This window comes from Athene cunicularia, assembly GCF_003259725.1.
Source record: "Athene cunicularia isolate RWA chromosome 9 unlocalized genomic scaffold, athCun1 chr9_part1, whole genome shotgun sequence".
Taxonomy (NCBI): domain Eukaryota; kingdom Metazoa; phylum Chordata; class Aves; order Strigiformes; family Strigidae; genus Athene; species Athene cunicularia.
The window spans coordinates 26,357,591-26,376,019 of NW_020799110.1; the positions used below are offsets into that span (position 1 = coordinate 26,357,591).

General features: G+C 41.8%; 1 protein-coding gene across 3 annotated transcripts in view; it reads right to left on the minus strand.

Annotated features, from left to right (window-relative positions):
* The window catches only part of RASGEF1A (RasGEF domain family member 1A), a 134,748-nt gene that overhangs the window by 26,844 nt on the left and 89,475 nt on the right, over positions 1-18,429 (minus strand). The window contains exon 1 of one of the 3 annotated variants that reach the window (XM_026855062.1): positions 157-223. The exons of the other annotated variants lie outside the window; for them this stretch is intronic. Coding sequence (XP_026710863.1) covers positions 157-183 — 27 coding nt within the window. The 5' untranslated portion in view covers positions 184-223. Of the gene's footprint in view, positions 1-156; positions 224-18,429 lie in introns of those variants that run through there. 3 annotated transcript variants of the gene reach the window in all.

An 18,429-nucleotide genomic window follows, 5' to 3' on the forward strand; every position in this document is an offset into this window, starting at 1 on the left:
AGCACGGCCGCTCCGCCGCGGGGAAAGCTCTAAGACGCACCCGCCCCTCCGGCCGTTACGGGGATTTTCCCCCGCCGCCCTCGGCACCCCCGAGCCGCCCGCCCGGGGCTCTGCCGGGGGGTCACGGCGGCAGCGACTGACCCGTCGCGCGCTTACCCTCATTTTCCTGGCCGACGCGTACATGCGACGGGCAGAGACGGCCCCGCAGCTGCCAGCGCTGACAGCTCTGTCCGCACAGCCCCTCTCCCGCCGCCCGTGACGTCAGGGCCCGGCGCGGCGTCCTGTTGGCTGCGCGCGAGCGTGGCCTGTTCAAACCGAGCCGATCAGGGTGGCAGGGGCGCGGAGTCATGGGGGGTTGGTACTCCTCCGCGGCGGGTTTGACTCAACCGTACTGTTTGTTTGTTTGTTTTAATTTTTCTGGGGTGTTTTTGGTGTGTGGGGTTTTTGTTGTTGTTGTTGGTTGGGTTTTTCCCCTCTTTGGTTGGTTTTGGGTTTTGTTTTTTTTTTCCTCACACACCCTCACACACACACACACACCCCTTCCTCCCAGGAAAAGCTTCTTGAACCACCAGTCCGCTCGTTTTTTATACCCCAAGCCCGGTGTGGATTTTTGAGAGCTTGTCGCCTGGGTGTGCTATCCCACCTATGGTGAGGCCTCGAGGGGTGTTGCGGTCCAGGTCCACGGCAGCTTGGTGTGGTGAGGACCACGTGCTCCTCACGAGGCACGGCCTCATGCCAGCGGCGCAGGACGGGATGCTCCCAGTTAAGCTGTTTACGCTGGCACATACAGTAGCACCCACTGCAATTACTGCAGCATGAGGGATGCCACCCAACCCTCCCTGCTAATAATTGTTTTTAATCTTCCTTTCTGCTAGAGTTGTTTCTCTTTTCAGCTTGACTGAGCTAGTCATCTGGTCGTTTTGGGCTGCTCACTGACCGACCAGCCTCTGTTGTTTCACAGGCAGGTTTGGGTGCATATCTAGAACCTGATCTCCCATGGAAACACTCGGTGGGTGAAGCCAGCCACCCAGACTCCCCCACCTAAATGCAGGAGCAACTGAGGATTGCTATCTTTGCAGCCTTCCACCACTTAAACACATTTTTCCCATCCTGTTTCTCACTTTACTTGAATTGGGATATTTTAGTAATTGCCCCATTGTCTCTAGGCATTCATTAATTTTATTTTTATTATTTAATGTATTTTTAATAGGTCTGAATATGTAATAGAAGACTTTACAGGTTTTCACACTGATTAATGTGAGAAAAGCCTTTTTAGAAGTAAGCACGCCAGTCCAGGTAGGTGGGCAGGGCAAAAAAATTTGGGAACATATGCATACTCAAGAGTATAAGGAATATATTCATGTTTGCTTGCCATTTGATGACAAGCACTGTCATCCATCCTAAACATGCAATAATTTGAAAAAGATCTGTGGCTATCATCATCTTTACTGCTTGCCTACTGAATTCCTTCTTGGTTTCCAAATCTTAAAAGATCTGCTATTGCATTTATTTTCCTTATTTAAAATGAACTTTTAAATGACAACTTGAAAAGTCAGTCATTTTCTTCCCTGCCAAGTCTGCTTTGCTCTTAGTCTCACTCTAGTATTCTAGCTGTACTCCACAACCTTTAGAGCGTGCAGGCGTTGTAGCAGGTCTGATCCCTGTTTCCTCTGAGGCTTCCCTCAGTTACAGCACACCATCTGCCTCAGACACCGTGGTAGTCCCAGGCAGGGTTGAGCTTTGAATCCAGCACTCTGACCTGCTGCAGTACCGCATTAGGTTATTAGTGTAGAATGCTAGAGGAGGGTGAGCGACGAGTTTTGTCAATTCTGATTAAAAGATCTTTAAGATATTTATAAATAGTTATCAAAAGCATGAGGTAGGAATTCATAGGCTAACACTGTATAATAAATATGTTAACATTCCTTTCTGAAGGCTATGAATGCTCCTTAACTCATCTAATACTTACAGCAAAGAATACCACCACACCCCTAAATCAGTATGCATGAAAACAAGCATCAGATATTCTGTTTCTGTGCCAATATGTTTTCCCACTTTACTCAAATATTTGCTGAGACTTGTAGAAGTATACATCCATTAATCTTAGTAAACCATACACAGTTAATTGAGCTCTAGTCACAAATTCAATCTGTTGTAAAAACAAAACCTGATGTTTTGGGGGTTTTGACATCAGAAATTAGATCCATACTGTCATTAGAACTATGAGGTGTAGGAATTTAGAAACGTTCTAATAGAATTAAGGAAAATTATACTAGCTAGGCACGCTGTCTCTTATCTGAGAGTCATGTATCTATACTCTGGTCTGTAGGCAAAGGTCTGTTATACCACCATGCAATAAGCACCCTAAAGAGCACCTAGGGTTTCTACTGAGATTTGGAATACGTGACAGACTGTGCCTCTTTCCCAGATTGCACAGGAGCTGCTTCTTGCTGTAATTGGACAAAATTCAAAGTAATATATGTAGGGAGAAATGGCCGACTTATTATGTTCTCCACAGTTTCTTAGATTGTGCTTATTGGCACCATATCAAAGTGTTTTTCATACTACTCCAGCAGATTCTGTTAGATTTTTTTTGTACATATACGTAAAGGGGTGTGTGTATGTGTGAGTATTTCTTGTTTATATACATACCTATGTATGCATATATAAATGTTGGGGGGGGGGTGTTGGAGAATGCAAGTTCAGGGAAATGTATTTTTTTTCCTTTTCTAGCATTCATAATGCTTAGTTGTGGGGACACTGTGTTGTGTAGTCTTGCAATGTTGTTGGAAGGGTAGTTTTTATAAATCAGAGGAGGTAAAGACCTAAATTCAGCTTGTATAGCATGTAACAGATGAATAATGTTATCTTTTTATTTCCATTTTTCCTTCTGTAAAGTGTGGATAATGACCTTTAGCTATCTATATTTCAAATGTTGAAATCTGTCGATACAGAAACTCTCTAAGGTCTAATTGTTTCTGTAGTTATGTAAGTTCTGTTCCTCAACAAATGTTTTCATTAGGTATTGCCTCATGTTACTGGTGGGTGGACCCTAGAGCAAGTTGGATTAGGAGAGCCTGTACTTGTTCTGTAGCTTACTTTGGAGGCAACGCTGCTGTGGTTCATCCAACCGGTCAGAGGAGTATCTCGCTGCAGAGTGAGTCAGCATCAGTCATGCCAAGACTGTCTCAACCTTGAAGGTTGCTTCAGCCTCCCATAATATACCCATTATATATATATATATATATATATATATAACCCATATTCTGTTATCTTACAACTAATGAACTGGTTTGGCATTTGCAGTATGCATTTGGGTTCTATTCCTGCTCGTGCTACAGACTTGCTGGACAAATTGTTTAATCCCACTGTGCCTCAGCATTCATCTGTGAGATGCTGATAAGGTCATTTTCACTGTTGCACTTACTTTGTATGTTTTTATATTTGTACAGTAAAATTTTGCTTTACTGTGTTTGAATACAATTTCCTAGTACAGATACATCTCCTTAAATTGAAAGCTTCCAGTCAATAACTTTGTAAAATTAAGGAATATTAGCAAGGGAAAATGGGTGAAAGTGAAGGAGAAATCGATTTGGGAGTGAAGATTGTGAAGTTAGATGTGAGAGTTAGAGAAGAGGAAACGAGGATTTTCCACTGGTCTTAGAAAACAGCATTTTGGAAACAACATACTCAAATGTACTTGTGTGTATATTTGAAACATAACTATGCTTAAGAAAAGCAAGCAACTACAAATTTCGTTAATGCTGATCTTAGGCTATAACCTTAAGTGTAAAGGGACTCTCCTAGAAATGCTGTCTTTGGAGCTTTCATTGTCAAGCTACCCAAGTCACTTGCTGGTCCCCTTCCACACAGATCTGGCTATTATTAACCTTTTGTTTCATTTAACAGAGTTATGTCAACATGATTTTAAGCCCCAGCATCTACGGTGAAGGAAGCAAAGAGGGACAAAACCAGAGGAGTCAGCATGGAAAGCAAACTTGTGTATGGCATTCCTCATAGTGTTGATTAAATAACAAAATGGGATCAACTTCATCTGTCTGTTCCCACCCTTTTATGTACACAGTAGGATGAATACAGCACGTTGCTTTGGTCTTTGAATACAGCACAACTGGATTTAGTACATAACCTTGTTCATACTCTGAGGCTGAGTCTGAACTGTTACCCTGAGGTCTACAGGTCTTGAAAGTGACGGGGTATAGAGGGTCACTGTTCCAGTAGTACATTATACTCACAGAGCAGTATGATTCCAGAAACCATTTTGTATGCCCATCATCTTAACAAGTGTAGTTACAGCAGTATATTCTGGTTCTTGCAATTTGGAAGATTTTAAGGCATGTAGTCTAATTTTGTCATTTGGAACATGAAAAAAAGAATGGTAAATTAAAAATGCATATTATATTCATGGCTTTGATTGATTGATTGATGACCTTGGTTATAGACTGAACTGTTTTATCTGTACCTGAAATAAAGATTTTGTCTATGAAATGCCACTAAACTCCACAAGTAGTAACAATAGCCTCAGGTGGGGCTTTTGTATGAACACAAGCTAGTATGGACCATTTGTAAGAATTTATAATTTAAGGAGTAGAATGTACCTAGAGCTTCAAAGCCTTAGGTGAATGTCTGTAAGGAACACTAGGGTTTTGGTCTTAACCTGTAGGGCAGCACAGATGTTTAAGATTTCCTTGTTGCATACAAATTTTAAGATTTGAAATCACTTTTAGATTAATTTAGAGATTTCTAAATTTCGGAGATTCATGTTACAGAATAACTTGATGGCACATCAATAACTTGGCAGAAGATAGGAGTGGGAGAAAAGAGTTTCAAATCATGGTTCTGAACTGAGCAAACCTTTTTAAGCTTGATGCTTGAAGTGAGGTTGAACACTCTGTCAGTCTGTGGTTATTATTGACCATGCCTTTGACTCTCTCTCTGACCTGGGACACGATGAATTTGTCAGGGCCAATGAATGTTGTTGTTTGAAAATGGCGTTTTCCATTTCTAAAATGTTTTGCTGAAGGGGTCTTGACCAACTCTACCCATGAGATACCCAGCAATTTTCAGAACAAACCAAGCTGAAAATATATGAAGAACTTAAGATGTAGTTCACCACTATGTCTGTTTTCAGTTCTACCTGAAAGGGAAAACTAGTTGTGAAAACTCAGTTACATAACTGTGGAGCAAACTTTTCACTGGCATAAGGTCAGCCCTGTGACACCATTGAGAATAACTGTTTGCTGAGCAGTGTGAAAACTGATTTTTCACTGATGCTCAGTACTGTAGCTCCCCCTTGGAGTGAAAGGAAAGCTCTTCCCCAGAATTTAGGGAGGATATGGTGCTAATCCCCAGTTTTTTGTGCATCTGCCAAAACAGGAGGTTTAATGTAATTGACACAAATAGGCTATGATACTGGCGTGTGGCTGTTAATTAGTGACAGAGTTTTTAATAGAAGAAGTTCACTAGTACTCAGTTTGGTTCCTGATTTTTGTAGATGCTCTGGTTATAGAATTCTGTAGCTTTTAGGAATTATCTTGCCTGCTAATCAAGATTTAAGGTACATCCAGTTGGGAAACAACATATCATGGATGTTCTTACTACATTCTTGCTTGGTGTGGATGAATCAGCTTTGGTTAAAAAAAAAAAAAAAAAAGGCAAAGGCAAAAAGGGTTGATCCTCCTTTGGATCAATGATGTAGCAAGAGAAAACATTTTACAGGGGTCTGAGGACCTCAGGTCATTTAAATGCATAGGAGAGCTGCTCAGAGAGTGAATGAAAAGATTTCAGAAAAATTCTGCTATTGTTAAGTTCTGCTTAAAGGAGCTGCTACAACTTGTCATGCAGAAATGATAATTTAGGCAATCAGGGTGTAGTTGAACAGCTGCTTCTGCTATAGTTGTAGATTTATTCTGTTCGTATTCATGTTATGTTTTCTGAAGATTATGGGGTCTGCTCACTGTTTCTCATGTCTTGTTTTCCAAGAGAGGGCAGAAAAAACAATAAAAAACCTGGTTTTAATGTTTGTCAGTGAGTCTGATTTTGACTATAATGTGAAAGAACAGAAGTATGTTAATGTAATATGCATTCTTTTTATTTTATTTAGGATCTTTTTAAACTGAATGTTTAAAACCAGGTGATATTCTCTTTTAAATTGAGTTCAAGCTTGGGTTCAAGATGAAGAAGTTCTGGTCTTATCCTAGCTACTATGTCCTTCACTTGCATATTCATGATTGCTTCAACACCAGCTATTCCAAGAATGTGCCACTGTGCAGAAAGTGAAAATCAATTATGCCAAGAAGGGAGCCTGTACATACATCAGCAATTTGATGCCCAGGGGAAGAAAAATCTGCATGTCTGCTGATGTCAATCTTGTTGATATGTTATTTTTGTAAGTGCACATGGGTTGCTATTTCTTTTAACCAGCTCAACAAAAAAGTTTATTTTTAGTGTTATAATCTTCAGGGCATCACAATTAGCAGATCAAAACTGCCAGTCTGACTAGCCAACCTTCTGTTTCCTTTAGCAGAAATTATGACAGCAACATTGTTAGCATTCTTACAGGTATTTTGGAAGGTTCATTAAGGTCAGAGATGGGATGAATATCTGTTTTTTTCTTTCTGTTTTCAATCTCTTTGGTTTTACAAATTTTATTTTACAGATGATGGTGAGAAATGCAGGGCTGATGAGCTGTCTTGCAGCTGTACTAGTATACAAATGAATTTCTATAACACATGTGATATCTCTGTCTTACCTGAATTACTGCAAGTAATTCAGTTCCTGTACACCTCTATTGCTAGGATTCCTTTTGCTGACACAGCCAAGAAGTTTAGCAGCAATTATTAGGGAAGTTTTAAAGTGGCTTAAAATCTACTCAGTTTACAGGACAGTTAATGGCTGTTGGTTTAATTCCAATTTGGAATAGAATCAAGATATAACAGTCTTAACAATAACTTGAGCAAAAGATATGGAAAAATACTGAGAAAATAAAGTTAAATGTGGTTTAATTTTAGCAAGAAGTTGTCACTAAATTAAGTATTCAAAAATTAATTTATTTTTAAGAAAGCATTTCTATGAATAACAAGAGCTAGCGAACAGATGGATAAGCCCCCAAGCCTACTTAGAAATGTACATACAGATGACACTAACAGCTACAGTTTGTTTCAGCACAGTTTGAGCTACTTGGGAAGGACTTGCACTATCATATCACAAACAGTGAATAAACAAATGTATATTGAGTTGATGCTGAGTAGTACAGAATATAGGATATTGTCTCATATATATGTATCTTTATCTTAAGACAGCCTCAGACTATCCAAGCATAAATCACTGAACATGAAACACTAAAGTATGATGATCCTGTATAGTCTGATTTGCACTCGATTAAGCTAAGGTGAACAAACTCCCTGCTATATATGTATTAATGTTGAAAGTTAAAAAAATAATAATTCAGGGCTACTTGTGTAGGCTAGTGAAATTAACTGAACAATTACTTAGTCTTCTGTTTTGCTAAAGTGTCTTGACATAAATCAAAGAATTAACATGACTGAGCTACTTTGGCCCAGCCCTTTATGACAATATCTGTACAAGAAAATAAATGTAAATGAACTACAAATAAAAAAGATTTAGTGTCTTCCTGGAGTTTTTATTTTCCCTGTGCTCTGTATTGATCAAGTCATAAATAACCACTGATGAAAAAACAATGTGTGCTTTGAACCTGTTTGGCTTTGCCATTTAGGACTGGCACTCATTTGAGAGCTAGCTATATCCTAGGATACCAAATTTCGATAATTTCTATTTGAATATATTTTTTTCTGAACACTTAGTTACTTTATCAGAAGGATAACAATTACTGAATTTGTCACCCTTTTCTTTGCCTTTTTCAGGTTTACTGTGCCAATATTACAAATCACTGTTTTATTATTTTACTTACATATTATAATTGATATTATTTGCCCCCCTGCTCACCAGAAGAATCAAACAGTATAAAATCTCATGAATTCAAGAGCCCTGTAATTTCTGATGTGTCTGGGTTTCAACCTTACTGCTGCAGTTTGCCTCGCTCCAGTGTCATGAAACAGGTATCAGGTCAGCTAGCAACCAGAGGGGATTCTCCAGGCACAAACATGTGCAAAACTTAAAGCTGATATTGTTTTACCAGGGGAAGCTTGTTCCTTCTGGTGCTCATTTGTGTTCCCCATTAGACTAGTATCTTGGGTCTGAAAAAGCTGTGCATACAATGTGCAGCGCCTGTTTTACTGTTAGCCCAGGTTTGGAGACTTTTAAAAAACTTATCTGTGTTTACTTTTTTAAATTATTATTGTTTTCATTTGTGCAGGAATGCCAAAGATCCCTAAAATAAACAGTCATGCCAGTAAAAGATTTTTGGAACTAGAGCTCAGAAGACTCTGTAATCTCTGTAGAATTCACAGAGTGCTCCCATGGTTGATGCTGTTTTCCCTTTATTTCCTGCTTTCCTAACTACCTTTTTTCTCCAGAGTTAGACAAGATAGAATTTAGTCCAGATTGTGGAAACATCTGAGGAGGGAAACTATAGAGAAATATAGGCTGGGTTTGTGAAACAGATAGCTATCTGTAAGAAACGGCTGAGGTAAAAATAAATGTAATGAATTATCAAGTGGTGTTCAGAAGATCGGCCTCAACTTGTTCAGGAAAATATAGGTAACTCTGCTATTTAGTCTTCTCTCTGTAAACTTTTGAAATAAACTGGCATTGCTGTACATGAAAATGTAAAATGCTACATAAATCTCTTGCCTATATATACACACATAATAATTAAAACATAACCAAAAAAAAATCCAATTACTTTGAATAACAGTGAAAGCATGGGCTGAGTTGGTTGGTTGGTTGGTTGGTTGGTTGGTTGGTTTTTACCCTTCTATGTCCCTCTCTGGTGCTCCTGTGTGTCCTGAACTGATACACAGTTACCTACTGTCTGAGTGAGATTTGAGCTGGTGGTTTAAACATAAAAGCTTTCTATGTCATGGCAGATTTTCTGGGCAGTCTATTCATATTTCCCTTGGCTTGCCTATGTATATGGGAGTTTTGATCAGGTAGTATTCCTGCACTTCTGTAAGATCTATATGCAGGAAAATAATTTCAAAGTGCCTTGCCTTCAAATGCAGCCATTTAATAGCAACGACTTAACAGCATTGCAGTACTGATTAATAATTTGAGAACATTCACTAAAAACTGGATTTTTTTTTTCTTGTATAGGAGCCTAATGCCTTATGAGCATTTTATAAATTTCTCTTTTCTCATTAGTGGTCCCCACAAAATATGTGCATAGCAAAGATGAGCTAGAAATCCTAAATTTACAAGACATCCCACTGTGAGTTAGTTGCGCAATAGATTTAACTAAAAGGAAATCAGGCAACCTAATCTTGAAGTAAAAAATACAGCTAGGTGTGCGTGAAGTGTTGCAAAGGCATTAAGTTACTTAAATAACTACATTTCCAAATTCATTAATGAAGTCTAGCCTAATTTTAATCAGCAAGATTTAGAAATGGTTTATTGTGTGTTTTCAACATAAGTGTTTTATAGAGGTACATTAATCAGGAGAGTTCTCTACCTAACTGGAGATACTACATTCTATCATTTTATGTTGTTCCAGGAATGATTTTAGCATAGCATTTAACATTAGAGACAAAATTCTCCCATGATTACACAACAGTCTGCATCATATCACTGAGATAAGTAGGCTGAGGAATTTCTTGTCATATTCAACTTTGTGCAAGACTCATCCAGAAAAGGGGAAAAATCACATTGTTTCTACTTCAGTGTTTCTTATAAGATCTGATCTTTCACTGGCATAAAATTTGGGTGATGCAGGAGAAATTTGAGACTATAGAGGCACTCAAGTATTGGGGGTTTACATGACTCTGTTTTATGTTGAGTACAATCCTGCTGTATGCCCTTCGTAGATGAAGTCAAATGACTATGACCTCTCACACCTACGTCTATTGAAGTAAAGAAGGGTTTGTTCAGGTGGAGCTGTTGTTTTTAAGAAATGAATTGTTATTTTAAAACAAAATATGAAAATCGTATATCCTAATGCTTTTTACTGGCAGTTATTTTCTAAAGTAAATGACAGCCTAGAATTACCCTAGCATTCCATGATATAGAAGATAATAATTCATAACAGCTGGTACATTAATTAACTCTTATAACAGATGTTCTATGAATTTGTTGAAATGTGTGCTTTATTGTTTTATAGTTTCCAGTGAGTCTATTGAATGATTCAATTTTTTTTGTTGTTGCTAAAGCTTGTTTACTGCTACTAAAAATCTAGAGCATATTTAGGGTTTGCAAAATACTAGCAAACTAACAGAAATGAACGAAGGAAGGCAACAAAAAGGGCATCTAGAAATGTAGTACAGATGTAGTATCTGAAGTACAGATAACTTCATGCAGAAACCATGAAAAATCATCTCTGTCCTGTTGTCAGCTACCCTTCTCAAAACTGTCAATAGCATGGCACTGAGCCTAAGTGCCCAAACAGAAAGGCTTTCTTCAGATGGCCTACAGTTACAAAGAACAATGAAGATACAAGGTAGATAATGGAAAACAGGTCTCTGATAAGAGTGCAAAAACCAAAGTAGACATATGTATCTTATCATTCTTACAATCTGCACTATCACAATTATCTTTTGAGATTTAATCTTTTTCACAAAATCCACAAAGTAAAGTAGAATTGCAGCAATATAAGGCAATGGTGGAATACCCACTGGACATCTTTATCTAGAATGTAGCATAGATATCCAAGCAAGAATAGCTTATCCAACTAGAAGCATTACTACCTGGAAGTCATTTATTCATTCCTTAATTAAAATGCTAGATTTTCAGGAAATTGGTAATCTTTCTGAAATGAGTGGAAATAGACTGCTTAGTGTCCTTTAAGGATCTGGGCTTGTATGTTGACCTTTATGTTGGCTAATGAACCTTCCAGGATTCATCTTTTGACCCTGGAACCAACTCCTAGGCTACTATGGTAAATGACAAGGGTTTTGACATGGTTATTTCTTCTAAAAAGCCCCATAAAGAAGTTAGAGGAAGTTTCGCAAAAGACTTCAGCTTCTAATATTATCCTGAAAACATCAGAATTGCATCTGAAGGCAATTTATAATCTGTCACAAAACTGTTTTGACATATGTTTTGTTAATTGAACTTCTGAAGATAAGCAATTCCAATGTGTCTGTTTAAGGAAGCAGAGTTGCTTACCTCTTTCACATATTCACAGCTAAGCTAAACTTTCATCTTTATTCTGCTCAGCATTGCTGTTTCTACTAAAACTTAATATTATTCATATGTGCTTATAATTTTGGCCTAACTTTGAACTGAGGATAATTGGAATATCTCCAAGTCAGCATTGTTCTTGTGGTATATGTATGTGTATGTTTTAAGGGGTGAAGAAATACTGTTTTGCTAGTGATATTGGGACCCTCCCCATATTTATTTAAAAAATAATAAATTTTTAATACAGATCTGGGTCTTAGTAGAAAACTCATTGGAGGCAACATAACTCATCTAAGTGATTTCAGTAGGTTTTAGATAAAGCCCCAAGTAAAGGTTGATTTTTTTCAGTTACCTAATCACTCCCCTTCAGTGTTGCAAGACTGTTATGCAGAAATCATCAACACTTCCAGTTATCCTAAGTATCCTTTATTTGCTTTTCCTTCTTTTCCCCTCCAAATTCAACCCAAAATCAAGTGAAACTGGTAAAGAGTACAATGAGAATCGGGAGTGTCCTGGTTCAGCTAGGATAGGGTTAAGTTTCTCTAGCACAGAGAGGGAAGGGATCTCCAGGTGGGTTATTCATACCATGCTGACTTAGGTCCGGGCACGGGAGCACGGGAACTTTTTCCTTTGTGGCTTTGGTGACAGGGAGCACACTAGCGAGCTGTCTGTAACCACTGCAGTATTTCTCTGTATGTCTTTTGTCTTGTTCACTGTTATTACTGTTTAATGTTATTATCATTGCTACTGTTGTTGTTTAGATTGCTTATGACACTGTTGTATTAAATTTCTTCTTATTTTAATCCAGGTTTGTGCCCTACTTGTGTCCGAAGGTGGGGGAGGGATAATGGCAACGTGGTCTCTGGTCCCGACAGGGCTTAAACCAACACAGCCTTTTTTGGCGCACCAACATGGGGCACAAGACGGCTGAAATAAGAATCAAAAAGGGACAGACCTTGACGAGAGTGTGTTAGAGCAATCTATTAGGTGTAATTTTTCTGTTTGTACTGTTTGATAAGAAAATGTTCGCAATGCTGGCCCACTTCCTTGCGTGGTGGGGCTGGATTAATCCTTATATCCAGTATATGATCCCAGTGCTGGTGTTTGTTATCAGTGGAAAATATGTAAAGGGTCTTATTGTGCTCTACTGGCTACTGACTGCTTATAATGTGTTTGTATCGCTGTTTGTGGGGGCGAGCTGGTACCTGTTTGCTGCCTGGTCTTTTGTTGGTCTCACCCCCACTATGGGTGAGCCAGGGGAAGAGATCCTCTTATCCTTGGAGCCTGCAGGCCAATGTGATTGTGGCACAGTGCTTTCTGAATGCCTGCCTGATTTCGGTTTGGGCCATGCGGCACTTCTCTAACAATAGCAGTGCCCGGAAACCTGCCTTGAGGTCAGATAATAGTGAGTGGCAAGGTGTGTGGGAAAAGATGGGCAAAGGCCTGAGTCGGTGGGCACCTCCAATGCTTTGGAATTTCACTCCCGAACAAATGCAGAGCCCTGATAAGCTGATGGAGTGCTTAGAAAGGGTGTGTTACCAAGCTGGCAAAACCCAGGAGACACAACTTGCTGGAATGTGTTAGGGACTTGCCCATGCCTACTGTGTCCTCTTTAATACCACTCACTGCCCTCAAGGGGAAGAAAAGGCCACAGAAGCTGAAACAATATCCTATATCAGCCAAGCAAATGGACCAACATGAGAAAGGCATTCAGAATCTCAGGGAACTGGCTGTGTTTGATATGATTTATGGTGATTTGAATAACGAACAGTCACCCATGGACCCAGATCAGGCCCCTTGCACACATCTGATGTGATGAAAGTTCCTGAAGAGTGCACCAGACTCACACTCTAAAGCACTAGCAATAGTGTCCTGGTGGACAGACACCCACACTCTGACAGTGGATAGAGTGGTTGGCAAGCTCCGGCAATATGAGGGAAATCTCCCCTCATCTCAACATTCCTGGGTTTCAGCTGTGGAGGAACTGTCTCAGAGGGCCAGAAAGTGGAAGAGGACGTGTCCTACATTCCACCTGCACGGGCTGATGTCTCCGCCATTAGAAGCAAATGTTTCCCCACACAAGAGAAAGACAGCAGAATGCACACACCAGGAGGCACCCTGTGGTTTTTCCTCCTCGACCATGGAGAAAACATGAGGAGGTGGGATGGACAACCCACTGCCACCCTAGCTGCACGGGTAGAGCAGCTGAAAGGGAAGACCATCACAAAGGGGAGTCCTCCAAGAAGAGCCCTGCTCCAGTGTCCAGTCAGAAATCCCCCAGACAGAACAGAATGTTGAACGTTATGTCTGACCCTCTTGAGGGGACCAGTAAATCATTCTTTCAAGAAGTGAGTGATGATGAGCAGGATTAGAGGGGCCCTGTCTCCAGCCAGGTGGAGGAAAGGGATAATTGGATTTACTGGACAGTGTGGATCCGATGGCCTGGCACGTCAGACCCACAAGAGTATAAGGCTTTGGTGGACACTGGTGCACAGTGCAACCTGATGCCATTGAGCTACAGTGGGGTTGAATCCATTTGCATCTCTGGAGTGACAGGGGGATCCCAACAGCTGACCCTACTGGAAGCTGAAGTGAGCCTGACTGGGAAGGACTGGCATAAGCACCCCATTGTGACTGGCCCAGATGCCCCATGCAAACTGGGCATAGACTATATCAGGAGAGGGTACTTCAAAGACCCAAAAGGGTACCAGTGGGCTTTTGGTGTAGCTGCCCTGGAGGAGGCTGAACAGTTGTCCACCTTACCCGGCCTCTCAGAGGATCCCTCAGTGGTGGGGCAGCTTAAGGTTGAGGAGCAGCGAGTGCCGGTTGCTACCAGGACAGTGCACCGGCGGCAGTACCGCACCAACCGAGATTCCCTGGTCCCCATCCATCAGCTGATCCATCAACTAGAAAGTCAGAAGGTGATTAGCAAAACTCACTCCCCCTTCAACAGTCCTATATGGCCAGTGAGGAAGCCTAATGGTGAATGGAGGCTAACTGTGGACTGCCGTGGCCTGAATGAAGTTACACCAGCAATAAGTGCTGCAGTGCCGGACATGCTAGAGCTCCAGTATGAACTGGAGTTGAAGGCAGCCAAGTGGTACACCACGACTGACATTGCTAACGCGTTCTTCTCCATTCCGATAGTGCCAGAGTGTAGGCCACAGTTTGCGTTCACTTGGAGAGGCATCCAGTACACCTGGAATCGATTGCCCCAGGGGTGGAACCACAGCTCCACCATTTGCCATGGACTGGTCCATACTGCACTGGAGAAAGGTGGGGCTCCAGAACACCTGCAGTATATTGACGACATCATTGTATGGGGGGACACAGCTGAGGAAGTCTTTGAGAAAGGGAAGAAGATAATTGAAATCCTCCTGAAGGCTGGATTTGCCATTAAGCAAAAGAAAGTTAAGGGGCCTGCAAGGGAAATTCAATACCTAGGAATAAAATGGCAAGATGGACATCGCCACATCCCAATGGAGGTGATAAACAAGATAACAGCCATGGCTCCACCAACTTCTAAAAAGGACACTCAGTCTTTCCTGGGTGCTGTGGGGTTCTGGAGGATGCACATCCCGAACTACAGCCTGATTGTGAGCCCTCTCTACCACGTAACCCATAAGAAGAACGATTTTGAATGGGGCCCTGAGCAACAACAATCCTCTGAACAGATTAAATGAGATTGCCCAAGCAGTAGCCCTCGGGCCAGTCCGGGAAGGGCAGGAGGTTAAGAACATGCTCTACACCGCAGCCGGGGAGAATGGCCCTACCTGGAGCCTCTGGCAGAGAGCACCTGGGGAGACCCGAGGCCGACCTCTGGGCTTTTGGAGCTGGGGATACAAAGGCTCTGAAGCTAATTATACACCAATTGAGAAGGAGATACTAGCAGCGTACAAAGGAGTTCGGGCTGCCTTAGAAGTGGTCGTCACTGAAACACAGCTCTTCCTGACACCCCGACTGCCGGTGCTGGGGTGGATGTTCAAATGAAAAGCCTCCTCCACACATCATGGAACAGATGCCGTGTGGAGTAAATGGGTTGCGTTGATAACACAACGGGCTCGAATAGGGAACCCCAGCCGCCCAGGGATACTAGAGGTGATCACGAACTGGCCAGAGAGCAAAGATTCCAGGATGTCACCAGAACAGGAGGTGACACGTGCTAAGGAGGCCCCACCATATAACGAACTGCTGGATGAGGAGAAGTGATATGCCCTGTTAACTGATGGGTCTTGTCGCATTGTGGGAAAACATTGACGATGGAAGGCTGCTGTATGGAGTCCCACATGCTGAGTCACTGAAGCTGCTGAGGGACAGGGTGAATCGAGCCAGTTTGCAGAGGTGAAAGCCATTCATCTTGCTTCGGATATTGCTGAGCAAGAAAAGTGGCCAAGGCTCTACCTCTACACTGACTCGTAGGCAGTGGCAAATAACCTGTGGAAATGGTTGCAGCAATGGAAAGAGAGCAACTGGCAACGTAAGGGTAAAACCGTCTGGGCTGCTGAGGTGTGGCCGGATACTGCAGCCCATGTGGAGAACCTTGTTTGTGAAGGTGCGCCATGTGGATGCCCATGTACCCAAGAGTCGGGCCACTGATGAACATCGACACAACCAGCAGGCGGACCGAGCTGCTAAGATTAGAGTGGCTCAGGTGGACTTGGACTGGCAGCGCAAAGGTGAACTGTTCATAGCTCGGTGGGCCCATGAGACATCAGGCCACCAAGGTAGGGATGCAACCTACAGGTGGGCTCGAGATCGAGGGGTGGACCTTACTATTGACACCATTGCAGAGATCATCCATGGATGTGAGATATGTGGTGCAATCAAACATGCCAAGCGGGTGAAGCACCAGTGAAATGGAGAGGTCTGGCAGATCGACTACATCACACTGCCACAGACCTGCCAGAGGAAGTGCCACATGCTCGCAGTGGTGGAAGTAACCACTGGGTGGCTGGAAACTTACCCAGCTCCCCATGCCACCACCCGGAACACCATCCTGGGCCTTGAAACCCAAGTCCTGTGGTGACATGGCACCCTGGAGAGAATTGAGTCAGACAACGGGACCCACTTCCAAAACAACCTCATAAATGCCTGGGCAGAAGAACACGGCATCGAGTGGGTCTACCATATCCCCTACCACGCACCAGCCTCTGGGAAAATCAAGGGCTATAATGGACTGTTAAAAACCACATTGAAAGCATTGGGAGGTGGGACCTTCAAAGACTGGGACATGCATCTAGCAAAGGCCACCTGGCTAGTCAACACAAGAGGATCTGCCAGCTGGCCCGGCTCAGTCAAAACCTCCACGTGCTGTAGATGGGGATAAAGTCCCTGTGGTGCGCATGACGAATATCTTGGGAAAAATGGTCTGGTTTAGTCCTGCGCCAGGCAAAGGTAAAGGCAAACCCATCCACGGGATTGTTTTTGCTCAAGGACCTGGGTGTACCTGGTGGGTGATGCAGGACAATGGTGAGGTCCGATGCGTACTACAGGGGGACTTCTGGGTGAGAATTCTGGGTGAGAACATGCCGTGAATTATGCTGTGCCTTTGTAAACTGTTATTCTGTTATTGTTAACTGCTAAATGGCAGCTGAACATGATGTAGATGGTACAAAAGGGTGGATTATGTTCTGGATCAGCTAGGATAGGGTTAAGTTTCCCCAGCAGAGAGGGGAAAGTGATCTCCAGCTGGGTTATCCAGGTCCAGGCGCTGGAGCGCGGGAACTTCTGCCTTTGTTGCTTTGGTCGCAGGGAGCACGGGGCTGTCTGTAACCATTGCGGTATTTCTCTGTATATCTTTTCTCGTTCACTGTTATTACTGTTTATTGTTATCATTGCTACTGTTGTTGTTCAGATTGCTTATGTCACTGTTGTATTAAATTTCTTCTTATTTTAACCCGGGGTTTGTGCTCTACTTGTGTCCAAGGATGGGGGAGGGGCAATGGCAACGTGGTCTCCTGTCCCAGCAGGGCTTAAACCAACACAAGGAGATACTTGCAGTTCAAGTAGTGGGATTTGTTGGGTATTTTCATTGGGTATTGCTTGGGTGGATGCAGTGTGCAACGTCCTGCTTTGCTGATTTAGCCTCTGATGCACAGCAGGTTTGTGGCTTGGAATGACACATTTCCTAAGAAACTGAGAATGTAATAAGACACATGGGCCCTCCTGCAGAAACAGGAGATAGGCTAGGTATCTGAGACTTTGATGAGCAGGGTTTATATCTGGGCTATAGAGTGCTGCTTGATCTGCTTTGTATTGCAGCTGGTTTGAATCTGACCACATCAAATGAAGGAAACTCGCAGAGGCCGAAGTGCACCCTGTGCCTAATTCCTGTTAGAAATTTTGCAAATATCCCATAATAACTACAGCTGTTTAAACCTTCATGCAACCTCACAAATGTTAGTGCCTTTTTCTCCCTGCAAGCTAGTTCAGTTACAAAGAACCTCTCACTAGCATACGCTTATAGACATTTGCAGTGTATGAAATTATGAATACTGTTTTTTGGGGATTAACATGTTAAGCACTGAAGTGCTTTACTGTATAATCTATGGTAAACTATATTACTTTTTTTCTGCAATCACAAGTCACCGTTTTCATTACTGAATTAAATGGCATCATCTTTTTTTATTAATGTTTTTCCTTATAATCCCTCTATATCGTGATAATACACTTGACTTTCAAAGTCAAATTCTGCATGTATTTTGTGTTTTAAACAAAGACAGAGATTGTCTCATTAACATGCTTAGCAAGAGCAAAAAATTAAAGATCTTGCTTTTTTTTTTTTTTTTTTAAGTCTGGATATACTCTGTCAAAGTGACTGTTAATATCTTACACATCTAGGAGCTCCACCGAATCCAGATCATAGTACTCCAAATGTCACTGAAGTTACACCCCGAGTCAATACACATAGGTAGTAACTAGATTTATCTTGAAGTTGCCCATTCAGTTTCCTACCAAGATCCCCGCTCAGTTTAGAAGATAACCAAAGTTATTACAGACTGCAAATGGTTGCTCTATCTTCCTTGTCAACAGATAAAAACCAGCAAAATACAGTTTGAACTGGATTCAGGCATCCATAGATACCAGAAAGATTAGTACCTATAACTGAAGATCTAGTCCCTTGCTCTATAAATAGATCATAGTTCTTTTCTACACCTT